Source organism: Bufo bufo, chromosome 3 (genome assembly GCF_905171765.1).
Source record: "Bufo bufo chromosome 3, aBufBuf1.1, whole genome shotgun sequence".
In the NCBI taxonomy this organism is placed as follows: domain Eukaryota; kingdom Metazoa; phylum Chordata; class Amphibia; order Anura; family Bufonidae; genus Bufo; species Bufo bufo.
Window position 1 is genome coordinate 380,309,843 of NC_053391.1, and position 17,008 is coordinate 380,326,850.

The 17,008-nt window shown below is 43.4% G+C and overlaps 1 protein-coding gene across 2 annotated transcripts in view; it reads left to right on the forward strand.

Moving 5' to 3' along the window:
- RHBDD2 (rhomboid domain containing 2) overlaps positions 1–16,492 on the forward strand; it is a 38,658-nt gene extending 22,166 nt beyond the window's left edge. For both annotated transcript variants that reach the window (XM_040424709.1, XM_040424710.1), the window contains exon 4: positions 15,877–16,492. In XM_040424709.1, the coding sequence (XP_040280643.1) occupies positions 15,877–16,174 (298 nt within the window). In that variant the 3' untranslated portion in view covers positions 16,175–16,492. The remainder of the gene's footprint in view (positions 1–15,876) is intronic.
- Positions 16,493–17,008: the final 516 nt, after the last annotated feature.

A 17,008-nucleotide genomic window follows, 5' to 3' on the forward strand; every position in this document is an offset into this window, starting at 1 on the left:
ATAACTTAGTAACATAGTTTACGTAGTAACATAGTATATATGCCCAAAAGAAGACATCTTTCCATCCAGTTCGACCTGTTATCCTGCAAGTTGATCCAGAGGAAGGCAAAAACTATGAGGTAGTATTCCTTCCCGACTCCAATCAGGCAATCCGAATAACTCCCTGTATCAACGACCTATCTCTAGTAGCTATAGCCTGTAATATTATTACACTCCAGAAATACATCCAAGGCCCCTCTTGAATTCCTTTATTGTACTCACCATCACCACCTCCTCAGGCAGATAGTTCCATAGTTTCACTGCTCTTACCGTAAAGAATCCTCTTCTATGTTTGTGTACAAACTTTCTTTCCTCAAGACACAGAGGATGTCCCCTTGTCACAGTCCTGGGGATAATTAGATGATGGGAGAGATCTTTGTACTGACCCCTGATATATTTATACATAGTTATTAGATCTCGCCTCAGTCGTCTTTTGTCTAAAGTGAACAACCCTAATTTTGATAATCTTTCAGGGTACTGTAGTCCCCCCCCCCATTCCAGTTATTACTTTAGTTACCCTCCTCTGAACCCTCTCCAGCTCTGCTATGTCTGCCTTGTGCACAGGAGCCCAGAACTGTACACAGTACTCCCATGTGTGGTCTGACTAGTAATTTGTAAAGTGGTAGGACTATGTTCTCATCACGGGCATCTATGCCCCTTTTGATGCAACCTATTGTCTTATTGGTATCTATCCAGATCCATCTGTAGCAGTATACTGTCCTCTTCCGTGTTAATTACTTTACACAGTTTAGTGTCATCTGCAAAATTTTTTATTTTACTGTGCAAACCTTCTACAAGATCATTAATATATTGAACAGAATAGGGCCCAATACTGACCCCTGAGGTAACTAGTGATATTGACCCAATCTGAGTGTACCATTAATAACAACCCTCTGTTTTCGATCACTAAGCCAGTTCCTTACCCACGTACACATTTTCTCCCAGTCCAAGCTAGGGATCGACCGATTATCGTTTTTACCGATATTATCGGCCGATATTCAGGATTTTGAACGTTATCGGTATCTGCATCTATTTTGCCGATATTCCGATAACGAATCAGGAACAAGCATTGCGCTGCTGTCAGCGCTCTCCGTGTTCCCTCAGCAGCACAGGGGAGAAGGAAGCAGTCTCTCCCTCCCCCCTGTGCCGCTGCCACCAATGAGAGGAGGGAGGACAAGAGGAGGGGAGGGGCTGTGGCCACTGCGCCACCAATGAAGTTAACTCATTAATTCATATACAGGAGGCGGGAGCTGGCTGCAGAATCACATAGCCGGCTCCCGACCTCTATGACAAGTAGCTGCGATGTGCAGTAGTTAACCCCTCAGGTGCCGCACCTGAGGGATTAACTGCCACAGATCGCAGCTACCACTCAGAGGTCGGGAGCCGGCTATGTGATTCTGCAGGCAGCTCCTGCCTCCTGTATATGAATTAATGAGAGAGTTATCTTCATTGGTGGCGCAGTGCGCCCCCCCAACCCCAGTATTAATCATTGGTGGCACAGTGCAAATGCTTTGGAGAAGTCCCAATATACGACATCCATTGATTCACTGCTGTCAAGTCTAAAACTTACCTCCTCATAAAAACTGATTAAATTAATTTGACATGACCGATCCTTTTATGAAGCCATGCTGATATGGCGTTATTTGCTTATTTTCATTGAGGTAGTCCAAAATAGCATCTCTCTTAGAAAACCTTCAAACAGTTTATCCACGACAGATGTTAAACTTATCAGCCTATAGTTTCCAGGCTCTGTTTTTGGACCCTTTTTGAATATTGGCACCACATTTGCTATGCGCCAATCCTGTGGAACACTCCCTGTCAGCATAGATTACTAAAATATCAGAAATAAGCGTCTGGCTATGACATTACTTAATCCTCTTAGGATACGGGGGTGCATGCCATCTGGTCCTGGCGATTTGTCTATTTTAATCTTTTTAAGACGCCGCTGTGCTTCTTTCTGGGTCAGACAGGGCACTTTTAATGGGGAATTTACTTTTACATTCTGCATTTCATCTGACAGTTTATTTTTCTCAGTGAATACAGTGGAGAAAAAAAATATTTAATAGCTTTGCTTTGTCCCCATCGCTCTCTGCAACTCCCCCCTCATTACTCTGTAGAGGGCCGACACCTTCAGATTTATACTTTTTATCATTTATATAATTGAAGAACATTTTAGAGTTTGTTTTGCTCTCTTTGGCTCTCGGTCTCTAGTTTGGCTGCTTTTAATTTGTTTTTTTTACATATTCAATTTTTTTTCCTAGTGCTTCCTTGCTACCCTCCTGTTTTAGTGATTTTTAAATGCTTTCTTTGCAGTTCTATTTATCCACATTGTTTTTTTTTCTTGTTCCTTAACCTTTTATTCCCATAAGGTATGTACCTCTCACAATTAGATTTTAGGATGCTTTTAAAAAAATCCCATTTTGTGGCTGTATTTTTATTTTTGAGGACTTTGTTCCAGTTAGTTAGGCCTATGGCCTCTCTTAGTTGGCTAAATTTTAGTTTTTTTGAAGTTTGGCATTTTTGTTCCTCCCTGAAGAAACACTCTTTTGAATGACAATTGGAAGGTTATTACTTTATGGTCACTATTTCCCAGGTGCCCCCAACCTGCTCATCTGTTGTTCTGTCAGGGCTATTGGTTAATACTAAGTCCAGTGTGGCCGTCCCTCTAGTCGGGTCCTGAACCGGTTGGGAAAGGTAATTGTCTCTGGTGATGTTGACACTGCTTTCAATTAAAGCATTTAAGATGCACTCTGGTGCTCCAAATCAAGGTACCCCAAGGGGTTAATATCCACGGGTGGTAGAGACAGACACTGACACAGGTGGGTCAAAGACAATATCTCTTCATATTTTATTACAGTAAGTTTAAGAAGTTTATCTATCTTCAGGGAGGGCATTCCTCCACTAAGGTCCATGCATTGTTTCATTGGCTAAAAAGTTAAGAAGGAAAGAGAACACTTGGCATCTGTGCATTGTGTTCTATCTTGCATACTTTGGTATGTGAACTAATGTAAACACCTGTGTGCCAGCGCCATATTGGGGGGGGGGGGGGGTAGAGAAAGAGAGACTGGAGGTTATCAGTGCTCCTGATTTTTCTGGATCGAAATCTTCATACAATTCTCCCATCATCATCATCATCTCTGGTGTGGCCTTATCAACTGCCTTACTGAACAATTTTTTATTTTTTTTACACGGAATAACACAGCAGATAATTAGTACAAGCAAAATTAAAACAATGATGATGATACCAATTTGCAAAAAAATCTGCTTCCAATTTTTTAAACCAGTTCTCTAGCCCTTCTGTCCATGAATTGTCTATACCTGAATTCCTTTTTAATTCTTCAGATAGGGAGGTCAATCCCTTTAAAGCATTTATGACCTGCCCATTGAGCCCTATATTATCGGGTATGACAGTACAATCATTTTGCTAACTCCTTCTTTTTTCACCAGCAACATGTCCAAAGCCATCCTGTTCTGGAATGTCATAACACTGGTGGGACCCAGTTGTTCTATTATACCTTTTAGGCCATCCCGAGTGTAATTCACAAATCGTTGCTGGTTATAGTAGATATAATTTATCTAATCTACATTTTTGTTTACCACAATTATTGGAAATATACCGTAGATTCGAATCCTGCTGCAACTTGATTCTGTGCTTTGAATTCATCAGGGACCCCCCTTGGGACTCTAATGGCATCTATATACACATGGGTGTCCAAAGTACCACCTGGAATAGTCTCCTGTTTTTTTCCTTGTCCCTATGTGCCCTTGGGATTTTGGAAACTGCTGTATATGACTTACAACCTTCTTCCAGTCAGGGATGTCAAAAATATGGAAAGGCATCAATACCATGGCTAATGCACACTGACCATGCCATTCTATCTCTATTTTTGTTCTCAATTTCATGTCTGCGCATATCCATATTATATCTCCTAGAGCCTGGATTGCATTCACCAAATGGATTTTATACTCCTGTCCAGTGGTATTTCCTATTTCGCAACAATAGCCTTCTGTGAATTTTCCAATCTTTTTCCCTTCCTTACCCTCTATCTCGAAGCAAGTGTAGTTGCCCTTGTATATGGTAATGCCAGTCATCATGGGGCATTTCTTAAGAAGAGGGTACTGGCTTTTCCATCGTTCGCATGCTATCATTAGATGTGGAGATGGTGTACAGTCCAAGAAAACATGTGATCTGATCCCAAAGGGAGATGCAGGGGAACTGTACCCAGGTGGGGCCAGTGATACACCCGCTTCTATTGGCCTAGGCTGTAGTATATCTCACCTATTCGAGCCACAGATGATCTGTAAACCCAGTTTCTGTGGCTAAGGTTTCTGTCATAGTGTAGGGTTTTCTTCCCTCCTGACTGCGAGCAAAAGGGTAGCAGAGAATATCTAGGGGTCAGAGTGGGGCCAGTGAGCTTGCTTGCTAAATCCTTTAAGTAGAACTGCTCCCAAGGTGCATACTTTCTATAATTTGACGGGTATCTTCTGAGTAAGTACATGCCCTGATCTGTCTGTTGTGAGTTCTGCAATGTTAGGGTCAGGGTGTAGCATTTTTGGGGACCCTTGCAGGTTATAGCATTTGGATATGGCTGACAACCACTGGGACGTGTCTTCCCCACATTCCTGTCAAATAGGCGCATTCTTTTTAGTAGGTTGTTTCCCTGTTCATCCCTACTTTTTAGGACCTTCTCGGGCCTATACCCCCAATCTACCCTTGTGTTAGTGATGACGTTGGAGCGAGAGGAACAATAAGAGTTGCCTGCTTCAGTACAACAAATATAAAACTGGTCCAACATCAAATTATAACATCTGCAATCGGCAACATCAGTAATCAAAGTCATATACTTGAAGTTCTTTGGTAAATTTACCCAGAAGACCATGACCCCCCCCCTATCTGAATGTGGTTCCCAATAATGACATTTCAGAGTAGCTTTTGGGCATTCATCATTCCAGAAGCATTTGTCTGAGCTTACATAACCCCCCCCCATATCATGCATAGAATGAAAAAGGATATCATCATTCTTCAGGAGGTGGGTCAGGATTCCTGATTCTTTTGCAGTGGGATGCGTGTATCCAAGTCGTCTTTCCCTCTAGTTTCACCGTGGTGGTGGTGAGAAGTACTTGGTAAGGCCCTTTGAATATGGGTTCCAGTGTCTTTCTGACGTGTTTCTTTACCAGGACCCAGTCTCCGGGCTGCAACTTGTGGCTTCCAGGAAGCTGTTCAGGATCTGGAAGTGAAGAAAACACTCGAAAATGTAGATGTCAAATGTTTACTTAGATCAGTCACATAATCAGCTAGACAGTCAGACTGAAATGCAAGCTCTTCTGGAAAATACTGTCCTAACTTAGGTGCACTGCCAAATAGGATCTCGAAGGGGGATAGTTTCTCTTTCCCTCTTGGGGTATGTTGTACATGGCCAGGGCAATTGGGAGGGTTTCTGGCCATGATTTGCCAGTCTCTTGGGCCATCTTCAGCATCTTTAGTTTCAGAGTGCCATTCATTCTTTCCACTTTTCTGCTGCTTTGTGGTCTGTATTGTGTATGGAAGGCCAAGTGCGTCCCCGGAGCTGTCCATATTTCCCGTGCGATGTCTGCAGTGAAAGCAGTCACTTGATCACTGTCACTTCAGGTACCCCAAATCGGCAAACCACTTCTTCATTCAACAACTTCTTCACAGTAGTTTTCGCTGTCCGGTTCTTAACAGGGTAGGCTTTTGGCCATCCAGAGAACATGTCTTCTACTATCAAAGCATAATGGAACCCCTGCACAGGGGGAATTTAAATATGGTCAATCTGTATCCGTTGGAAAGGGTACAAGGGTTTTGCTAGGCACTTCATGGGAACCTTCTCCAGCTTCCCTGGATTGCACTTGGCACAGACCATGGTGCGCAGATCCCCCAAGCCATACAACTCAAATCAAGCAACTTTGAGGCTTGCTGGCCTTCTCCTTTTGGATAGAGAGCTGGTCTTGTATGTCTCAGAGTGCAAAAGGCTGCCATTGTAAGGTATGCTGATTGTACTTGTCTCATGAATAGGTTGTTGGCTTGCACATACCCGGCTTTTGGCATATAGCTTTTGTGTGACTGTTTGTTATATGTTATAGGTAATGAAATTGCGAGCGCAATACGTGCATATTACATTGTCGATCTTTGCAATCGTGAATTTGAAAATCTATGGCGAATATTCAGCTATATATTTGCGAAATATCGCAAATTCGAATATTGCCTATGCAGCTTATCACATAGGTTGTTGGCTTGCACATACCCGGCTTTTGGCATACAACCTTTGTGTTATTGTCTGTTATGTTGTTTATTGTGAGTTTTTTTATAGGTAATGATTTATTTTAAAAATAAAATATAGCATCTATAAAAATAAATTATTGATAGGTAGAAAAATATTTATAATAAAAGTTAATCGGTAAAATAATAACTATATAAAAAAAGGTGTGGATGATAGTATAATAAGGATTAAGAGTAGCTATATACAATAAGTGAGAAAAGATTATAGGTTTATCTAGTGCTAAAAAAAAAACAACATCTAGAATATTCGCTCCTGTGCTGATTTATCCGGTAAAAGGGGTTGTTGCTGTAATACTTTTTTCCGTTGAGGTAACTGCATATCCTGTGTGGTATTTTCCTGTTTCATCTGCGCATCTAGATCCATTCACAAACGGTGTCAAGTCTGGTTCCAGAATAAGGAGTTTCTTTGATGTTCCATAGGGGCTCCGTTTCTTGTTCAATTAATTGTAGGCAGTCATGAGCTTCTCCATTTGTAAAACTCCTCATCTGAGTAAGTGGCATCAATGTCTTCGCCTTTCCCTTCTGGAGACCCCCCTTGAGGGAAAGGAAGGAGTGAAGCTGGATTGAGGACATGACATCTACTGGTAGTGACAGTGTCCGGAAGTAGGAGAGAACACTGCATTCTGAGATGTCTGGCTGCAGACAAGTGTTTTGGCTGAGTCTGCTGAGGGATAGCTGAAATGTCATGAGGGGCCAAGATCTGAAGTGAATGACCCAAAACAACATCAGCTGTTTTGTCCAATAACAAGTGACAAGAATGTATGGCTCAGATACATGATGGGCTCCTTCTGGCCACTGGATCAAGTCTGGCCGAGTAATAGCCCATATAGTTGGGTTAGCACACCTGTGGCATACCCTTGACGTTCCATGACGTAGAGTCTGAATGGCAAGTTGTAGTTTGGAAGGGCTAGGGAGGATATGGCAGCTTGTTTCAGTTGTTCAAAGCATTGTTTGGCCTCTGAGGTGAGGTAGAAAGGCTGAGTAGAAATACAATTATACAAAGGCTGCATGAGAATTGAAGCATCCAGTATTCACGGTCGGCAGTATGAGATTAGTCCTAGAAAGGCTTGATGTTGTTTTGGAGTTGTAGGCTCAGTCATCTGCGTGACAGCTGTTTTCCTGTCTTCAGTCAGGTGTTTCACCCCAGGGCTGAGACAGTGGCCCAGGAAAACCACCTTGTCCTGACACCACTGGACCTTGGCAAGACTGGCCTTGCATCCTTGTTCAGCCAGGAATAGAAGTAGCGCGACAGAAGCATCTTTGCATGTTTGTGCAGTGTCAGCACACAAGAGCAAATCATCCACATATTGCAGGAGTGTCACTGTATCATGCTCCATTCTCCATTCATCCAGTATGGAAGACATGGCTTTACTGAACTGAGAAGGACTGTTCTGTGCTCCCTGGGGCATGACAGTCCAGGTGTATTGGCATCCAGCATGAGTAAAGGCAAACCGATATGGACAGTCTGGATGAAGTGGTACTGAGAAGAAGGTATTTGCCAAATCAATTACGGTGAAGTGGGTGGCTTCTGGAGGCACGTATGAAAAAAGGGTATGTGGGTTTGGTACCACTGGTGCTTCCAAAAGCTTTGTTGACAGCCCGTAGATCATGTACCATACGATAAGTGTCTGGTTGTCCATTTTATTCCCTTCTTCTTAAATGGGAAAAGGGGCGTGTTACACGGAGAGGTTTTAATTATTGCTCCCTTTTCCTGGAATGCCAGGATTTGCTTAGTCACCACATCTATTTGTGCCAGGGATAATGGATATTGGGGTTTGTGGGGTAGGAGGGCACCTGGCTTAAGCGTGACTGCTACAGGCTGGACCCTTAGTATCCCAATATCCTGGGGCCCAGAGAACCATAAATGGGAGGTATCAGCTTCATTACATCTGATGGGACAGTTGTTCCCGATATCTCATCCTCTATTGTTTGTAGGGCAGCAAGCATAACTGTCACTTCTTGTTGGAGGAGGTAGGAAAGTGTGATTGTTCCATCTTCATGGAATTGAATGTTTTCTTGCATTTTCTGGAGTAGGTTTGCCCCCAAGAGATTGAGGGGGCAGGTAGTGGACACGAAAAACTGTGACAGAACGTGGGGGAAAGGACTAAACCTGAAAACCTGAGGACACGGGTAATGGCTTAGCCCGAACAGATGTTCTTGCCTCTCCATCAATGCCCATACATTGAACAGTAATATTGTCAAGAAAGGACGGGTCATAGATCTCTTCAAGTCGGAGCACACTTCTGGCTGCGCCAGTATTCACAATACTGCGTGTCCCCCCCCCCCCCTCCCACCTGCAGCTGCACAATAGGTGTAGGTCCACACTGGGGGGGCACAAAGCCATAGTATTGATGGCTTCTCTGACATGTGGATCTGGCTTGCTCCTGTCCTTTGGTTGATTTAAGACTGCCCCTGTTTGTTGCATTGCCTGGGCAGTGTGGGCTGGTTCCCAAGAAGATTGCTGGGGGGGGTCCATTTTTGCTTGCACTGAATAATTACGGTTGAATCCTAGATCCCGGAACATCTGTTCCATCCTGTTAGCAAATTTTTCTACAGATTCATTTTTGTCCTACTTCATGTCTTGTATCTGAGTAGCTTGATCGGCCAACCTTCCCCATGCCCATTCCTCCAACTTCTGACAAAATTCCTCCCCTGACTCATATGTCCTTAGGTGTTCCTCTGTTGCATACAGTGGGAGGTTCAATTCTCACTGCATGGTGGGCCAGAAAGAGTCCCATGCTTTGATTTGTACCAGCCCCCCCCCCCCCTCCTGCCCCCATCATGATTGACACCACTGGTCTCCCTCTTTGTGACACTCCCTTCTCCGGTTCGTAGTACGTGCCGCTAGCATTTAGGATCGGATATATGGGCGCTGGCAGGGGCTGAGTTGGCTCCTGTGTTGAATCAAAGGAGATGAGGAGTGGTACGTTATTCTCCGGAGCCACCGAAGGGGGAGCCGAGGGGTTTGTGGCTACTGCTATCAGTGAGGAGGACCTACAAGGTCTGAGGGCTCCACATGCCAGGCAAATGTCACGTGTATCAGGAGTTTGTTGTCAGCAGACACTACAGACCCACCCCTCGGGTCTCTGTTGGGGTAGAGCACTTTTCAATGGGGGCTGTAAGACCTTTTGTTTCTGAGTTCAATTATAGGGTTGTGGCACATCTTGTCCCACAGTATACATGTACATCTTTGTTCCTTCATCCCATCTCACTGTCCCCCCCCAGTCGCCATTAATCGACTTGCCGTTCGGCGCCATGCTTATGCCGCACCTAAAAATCCTTAATCGCTCAACTTTCCCCAACATCGCTGTAACACTTTTTTTCCATATTTCAACATTCAGTTCTCTACTAATATTACATCCTGCAATCTTCATCAACTTATAGTTTTTCACATGTTTATTTCCTTCTTCTCTCACTACTAACTGGGGGGCAGTATATTCTCTTCCTTCATGAGACTGGTCCATTTCAACAGCAGTATTTCAGACTGACACGCACAAAACAGAGGCGTGAACAAGCACCTTTAACCCTTTCCTCCGCAGACAAAGGTTTCACCCTCCCCTCTGGGGGAGGGCGTTCCTCCACTGAGGCCCATGCATTGTTTCATTAGCTAAAAAGTTAAGAAAGAAAGAGAGAACACTTGGCATCTGCGCATTGTGTGCTATCTTACATACTTTGGTATGTGAACTAATATAAACATCTGTGTGCCAGCGCCATATTATAATGGCTTCTCACTAATATGCAGTATTGATATGTCATATGTGACACCTCAAGGAGGAGATTTTGCAATTTCTCCCACTTAGAAATCATGGAGGGGTCTGAAATTCACATTGTAGGTGCATTTCCAATCTGAGAGACAGAATTGAAAATAAATAAAAAATCAGGAAATCACATTTGTATGATTTGTAAAGATTTTTTTTTTGTCTTGCACTGCTGAACATAAGTATTTGAACACCTGAGAAACAGGAAGAATTCTGGCACTCAAAGACCTGTTACTGTGCCTTTTAAAAAAAGTCCACCTCTACTCCACTCATTAATCTAACTTTCTGAGCTCTTTAAAGACCCCTGTCCACCCCACAGTCAGTCAGACGCCAACTAGCAAGACCAAAGAGCTGTCAAAAGTCACCAGAGACAAAATTGTGGACCTCCACAAGGCTGGAAAGGGCTACGGGGCAATTGCTAAGCAGCTTGGTGAAAATAGATCAACTGTTGGAGCAATTGTTAGAAAATGGAAGAGGTTAAAGACGACTGTCAGTCTCCCTCGGACTGGGGCTCCATGCAAGATCTCACCTCGTGGGGTATCACTGATGATACGAAAGATGAGGAATCAGCCCAGAACTACTAGGGAGGACTGGTCAATGACATGAAGAGAGCTGGGACCACAGTTTCAAAGGTCACTGTCGGTAGAACACTACGCCGTCATGGTTTCAAATCGTGCATTACACGGAAGGTTCCCCTGCTTAAGTAATCACATGTCCAGGCCCGTCTGAAGTTTGCCAATGACCATCTGGATGATCCAGAGGAAGCATGGGAGAAAGTCATGTGGTAAGATGAGACCAAAGTAGAACTTTTTGGTCTAAACTTTACTTGTCGTGTTTGGAGGAAAAACAAGGATGAGTTGCATCCCAAGAACACTATCCCTACTGTGAAGCATGGGGGTGGTAACATCATGCTTTGGGGGTGCTTTTCTGCGAAGGGAACAGGATGACTGCATTGTATTAAGGAGCGGATGAATGGGGCCATTTATTGTGAGATTTTGAGCAACAACCTCCTTCCCTCAGTCAGAGCATTGAAGATGGGTTGTGTCTGGGTCTTCCAACATGACACGACCCAAAGCACACAGCCAGGATAAGCAAGGAGTGGCCCCGTAAGAGGCATATCAAGGTTCTGGAGTGGCCTAGCTAGTCTCCAGACCTAAATCCAATAGAAGATCTTTGGAGGGAGCTGAAACAGAGGCGGAGACTTTGGGGACTTATACTGGGCGGAGACCGCCCTTGTTCTCCTGGACGTCTCCTTCTCCCAGGCTGTAGCGCTGGCCAATCGCAGCGCAGAGCTCACAGCCTGGGAGGGTTTTTTTTCTCCCAGGCTGTGAGCTCTGCGCTGCGATTGGCCAGCGCTAAAGTCTGGGAGAAGGAGATGCCCAGGAGAACAAGGGCAGTCTCCGCCCAGTATAACCAAGTCCCTGAAGATACCGGAGGACATAGCGGGAGAACGGCACCCAGGGATAATAGTAAGTACAGTGAGATCCCTGGGCGCCACTGTACATATCATGATACTTAGTTCAGAATTTTTTGCCAGATGAAAGGGCCTCTTTAAACATTTACTTTCATTGGTGGCGCAATAGCGAAGCCTAGTATCGAAAAAAGGCAAATCCTTGTATCGAGGTCGATACCAGGCAAAAGGATCGATTTAAGTATCGAAAATTCGATACCCCAAACAACCCTACTACCTTTTGAAGTCCTTGCGCTAAGCTTGTGACCTAAATCCCTAAAAACATTTTTAAGGACGCTCCACCTACCTCTAACTTTGTCATTGGTTCCGATATGGACCATGACTGCTGGATCTTCTCCAGCCCCTCCCAGTAATCTGTCAACCCGATCCGCCGAACTCAAGCGCCAGGAAGGCAATGCACCGTTTGACGATCCCTGTCTTTGTGACAGATCGCCCTATCTGTACCACTAATAATTGAGTCTCTCACTACCAGCACCTGTCTGGCCTGTCCTGCTCTCCTGGTCCCCTGCTTACTGGAGATGACATTCCCCTGACTGGCAGAGGAACGGTCCAGGCTGCAGCAGTGCTCTCCCTGAACTGACATCCCCCTCATCTGCCAACTTTGCTATCTTGTTGGGGTGTCAGATCAGGGCTAGCCTCCCTGGCACTCTTCCCTCTACCTCACTTTCTAACGGTTACCCAGCTAGCTACCTCACTTTCCCGAGCCTCCTCACTACATCCCTCCCCCACATCTACCCCATAGAGTGCTTGCTCAGTGAGCAGCAAACTCTTTAACAAATTGTCAACGCTTCTCAGTGTTGAAACTTGCCCGGTTAGATACATGATGTGCGATTTCAAAACGGGCAATTTGCTCACATTTTGAACAAAGATATGCACCCTCAAACTGCTGTTCCAGGACTGCATACCTTAGACAAGATGTGCATCGGACTGCGCTGTCAATAATTGAACACATACTAAATGGGGATTACGCAAGAAAGAGAAAAAATGCAATATAGTGCAGTGATAAGACTCTAACTTACTGTAGTCCCCTCCTAAAGTCCCTGAATCTCAAGTCACGTAATCTAAAATCACACACTTAATACAAACACACACTTGAGATCAAACACGCGAATGCTCACAAACTCGCTTTTTTTATACTTATGTCTACTGAGCTGTTTTTAGGGGCGCTTTTTTTTTTTTTTGCAGGACAATCCGTAGTTTTTATTAATACCATTTTGGAGTGTGTGACTTTTTGATCACATTTTGTTACATTTATTTGGGTAAGGCCCCTTGCAGACGAGCGTGAGCGGATTAGGTCCGGATGCGTTGCGAATGCGTTCAGTGAAAAATGCACGATTTTGCAAACGGTCATTCAGTTTTGTATGCGATCGCGTTCAGTTTTTATCTTGCGGGTGCAATGTAATTTAATGCGCTTTAAACGTGCGTGATAAAAAACTTAAGGTATACAAACAACATCTCTTAGCAACCATCTGTGAAAAACGCATCCGCACTTGCTTGCGAATGGGGCCAGTGTTGCGTGAAAAACGCAGAATATAGAACATGCTGCGATTTTTCACGCAACCATACGTGAAATTCAACGCACATGTACACAGCCCCACTGAAATGCATTGCACCCGCGTGGAATGCTCGCTCGTCTGCAAGGGGCCTAAGAGAAGCAATTAAAAAATGGCAAATCGGCCATTTTTACCCTTTTTTACGTTACACCATTCGCCATTTTAGATATTTATTATTTTTTTAAATATATTTTAATAGTATGGGCATTTTCGGTCATGGTGATACCCATGATGTTTATATTTATTGTTATTTAGGTATTTTTTTTTTAATTATACGGGAAGGGAGGTGATTTTAAGCTTTTTTTTTTATATAATTTTTTTAAATTTTTATATATTTGTGGTTATTTTGAAGCTCATATATGACCCTATAAATTATGTTTTTTAATTTTGTAGTATCAGGGATTTTTAAAATGGTGTTTGGACTGAAAATTTCTCATTTCTTATCCTGGCCTGCCATCTGGTGGCTAAAATAAGAATTGCAGCATGAACACTATCCGCCTTGTCAGCAAGGCTCATAGTGTTCAGCGCAACTACTGATGCCCTCAATGGCCGCAGGGGGTGTCTGTAGAAAGCCTAGAAGCGTGAGCTTCCGGGTTTTTGCGTTTGATCACGGCATCTAAAGCCTTTAATTACCGCGTTCGGCATTATTGCCGGTCACAGTAATTAGCCGTAGGTCTCTGCTGTTTGAAACAGCAGAGACTTGCCGGCCATGACGCCCGCTGTATGTGCAAGCAGGCGCCATGTTCCTACATCGCTCCAGAGCCGTACATGTACGGCGCTGGTAGCGAAAGGGTTAATTTCCAAAGCCTCTGCTACCAATGGTCCATGAAACGCTAACCGAACACCAGACGTCATTCATGTTCTGTCACAGTTTTTTTTTTTTTTTTTTTTTTTTTTTTTTTTTTACTGACCCAAACAATTGTGCTTGGTCCGCATCACAGACCAAAGTAGTGCATGTCTCCGTGATTTTTCCACTGACCCACTGTCGGTGGAAAACCACTAATGAGTGAACAAACATGGAATAGCATACGCCAGTGAAAAACTGAAATGTGAACAGGGCCTCAGACTGTGAGAAAAAAAATCAAGATTTTACTTTTTGGTCACAATTCTAAGTGCCACGTCTTGAGGTAACCAGGCACTGTTTATCAGCTGCCCTATGACGTCACTACAGTAAAGCATCGTGATGGCAGTATCATGTTGTGGGTGTGTTTTCCACTGGCTGGGACAGGGAGACTGGTCAGGGTTGAAAGAAAGCTGAATGTAGAAAGTACAGAGATATTCTTAATGAAAACCTGATCCAGAGCACTCTGAACCTCAGACTGGGCCGAAGGTTTACCTTCCAACAAGAAAAGAGAATGACCCTAAGCACACAGAAACCTGAAAATGTCTGTCTACCAACAATCCCCATTCAACCTGACATAGCTTGAGAGGATCTGCAGAGAAGAATGGCAATCCAGATGTGTAAGGGTACTTTCACACTAGCGTTTTTCTTTTCCTGTGCTGAGTTCCATCAAAAGGGCTCAATGCCGGAAAACAACTGATCAGGTATATCCCAATGCATTCTGAATGGAGAGTAATCCGTTCAGGATGTCTTTAATTCAGACATTTTGACTGATCAGGCAAAAGAGAAAACTGTAGCATGCTTTGGTTTTATCTCTGGCGAAAAAAACTGAAGACTTGCCTGAATGCCGGATCAGGCATTTTCTTCCATAGGAATGTATTGGTGCCGGAGCATTCAAAATGCTGGATCCGTCGCAGACCGAAAAAAGGTGAAGGGAATAAATGCCAGATCCGTTTTGCCGGATGACACCGGAAAGACGGATTCGGCATTTCAATAAAAAAAATTTGACTGATCAGGCATTTTTAAGACTGATCAGGATCTTGATCAGCCTTACTAATGCCATCAGTTGGCATACGTTTTGCCAGATCCGGCAGGCAGTTCCGGCGACGGCAAGTTTGAAAGTAGCCTATACCTTGTGGCATCATACCCAAGAAGACTGGAGGCTGTAATCTCTGCCAAAGATGCATTAACTAAGCCTTAACTAAATGATCTGAATACTTATGTATATACGGTATACTACTTAGCCAAGATTTCAAACTTTTCACTTTTGTCATTATGTGGTTTTGAGTGCAGGATGATGGGGAAAATTAGAATTTTTATGTTAGCCCAAGGCTGTAACATGACAAAATGTGGAAAAAGAAAAAGGGTCTGAAGAATTTCGGAGTGCACGGTAAGTTTAAAATCTTGCTTCCTGAGTCCATTATATCTGAGGGACCACTTGTATTAAATTCTCTGCAAATGTTCTTTTGCTTCTAAATTAACTGATCAATTTTTAGTGATGCTTTACAATTCTAATATGGCCGATAACCTCAAAGACACAGTATGATATTAATAATGCTATTTTTACCAACCCAGTTTTTATTTAAAAATGCATGCTTTAGTATTTGTAACAGCATACATTCTAAAATTAGTGTTCAGAAAGTTTGCCCAAAAAAAAAAAAAAAAAAAAAAACAGAGCAACTGGGAACCCCCACACAGGCTGACTTTGGTGCTGATCCACAGTGAAATGCTGGTGGTGCATACATGGTCACTCTTCTGTTTTGCCTGTTTATGGGATTGGTGGAAATCCTAACTCTCAGACCCCTAGCCTAACATTTATGATGTGCTAGACTGACCCCTCCTTCTGTAGTGACTGCTTATAACATTTTTATACATGACTTCTAATTAGTTTTGTTTGTTAATCTTCTTCCTTGAAGGATCAACCCACCTCCTGGATCTTACCCAACCCAGCAGTATTATACTCCACCTCAAGGCCTCCCTGATATCTACTCTCCATATCATCACATGAAGCCAACTGGGACATGGCCCACTGCTGGTGCCTCAGCATACCCAACAGGAAAAGGTTCTGGACAACCATACAGCCATGATTCCCCAGGAGCACACACACATAGTAACAATGCAAATAATTCTTTAGTAGGTATGGACTTAAATTCTCAAAAAGACAGTGCTATCTCATCTGATCAGCCAGGCCTACAGCAAGTCCAGACACAGTAAATGGATATCATGGAAAATGACAAGACCACAGCTGTGCATTTCTATAATATTATCATGGGTGGTAGGTTGTTGTGTGCCTTACTCATTCTTCTCTGCCTCAAGTCCAATAGAAGTATCATTATTTACATATGTGAAACTGATTCTTTTAGATTGTGCAACACAGACCATCACTTTGTTACTGCTGAGAATAACAATCGGAATAGACTTCAGCTGAAAGATTATATTATTGACTACGTTCTTGGTTGTTAGAGATGGATGATGATATGATTTTTGTATTGAACTTTTTTACCTTCATCATGAATTTGCCTTCTGCTCTTTACTTATTTATTTATTTTGATAACGATAACATTTAGTCATAAAATGTAGGGCAATCTGCAGCCATCATATAGAGCTGGAGGAGCTGAGCAGTTCGATAAATAGTTTTATGGGTAACAATTCAGTAAAACCTGTGACTTATACAATTAAAGGGGCCTTTTGAGATTCTGATATTCTGACACCCTAGACCAGCTATTTGAAGAGGCCATGGCCTCTTCCTAGGCCAGTGATGTCACGTTCATTGGTCATGTGGCCTAGGGGCAGCTCATCCCCATTCAAGTAAATGGGTCTGAGCTGAAATACTAAGCACAGCCGCTATCCAGTGGGTGGCACCGTGCTTGGTAAGCTGTGAAAGGGCTGCCGCACCTCTTCAAACAGAGGATCAGTTGATTGGCGGGGGGTCAGACCGATACTGTAGAAAGGTTATCAGTATCTCAGGTTCTCCATTAATTTCCCCAGATTACTATGATACCTTTCATATTGCAGTCCATCGCCGATTTGCTCCAAAAAACACTTTTA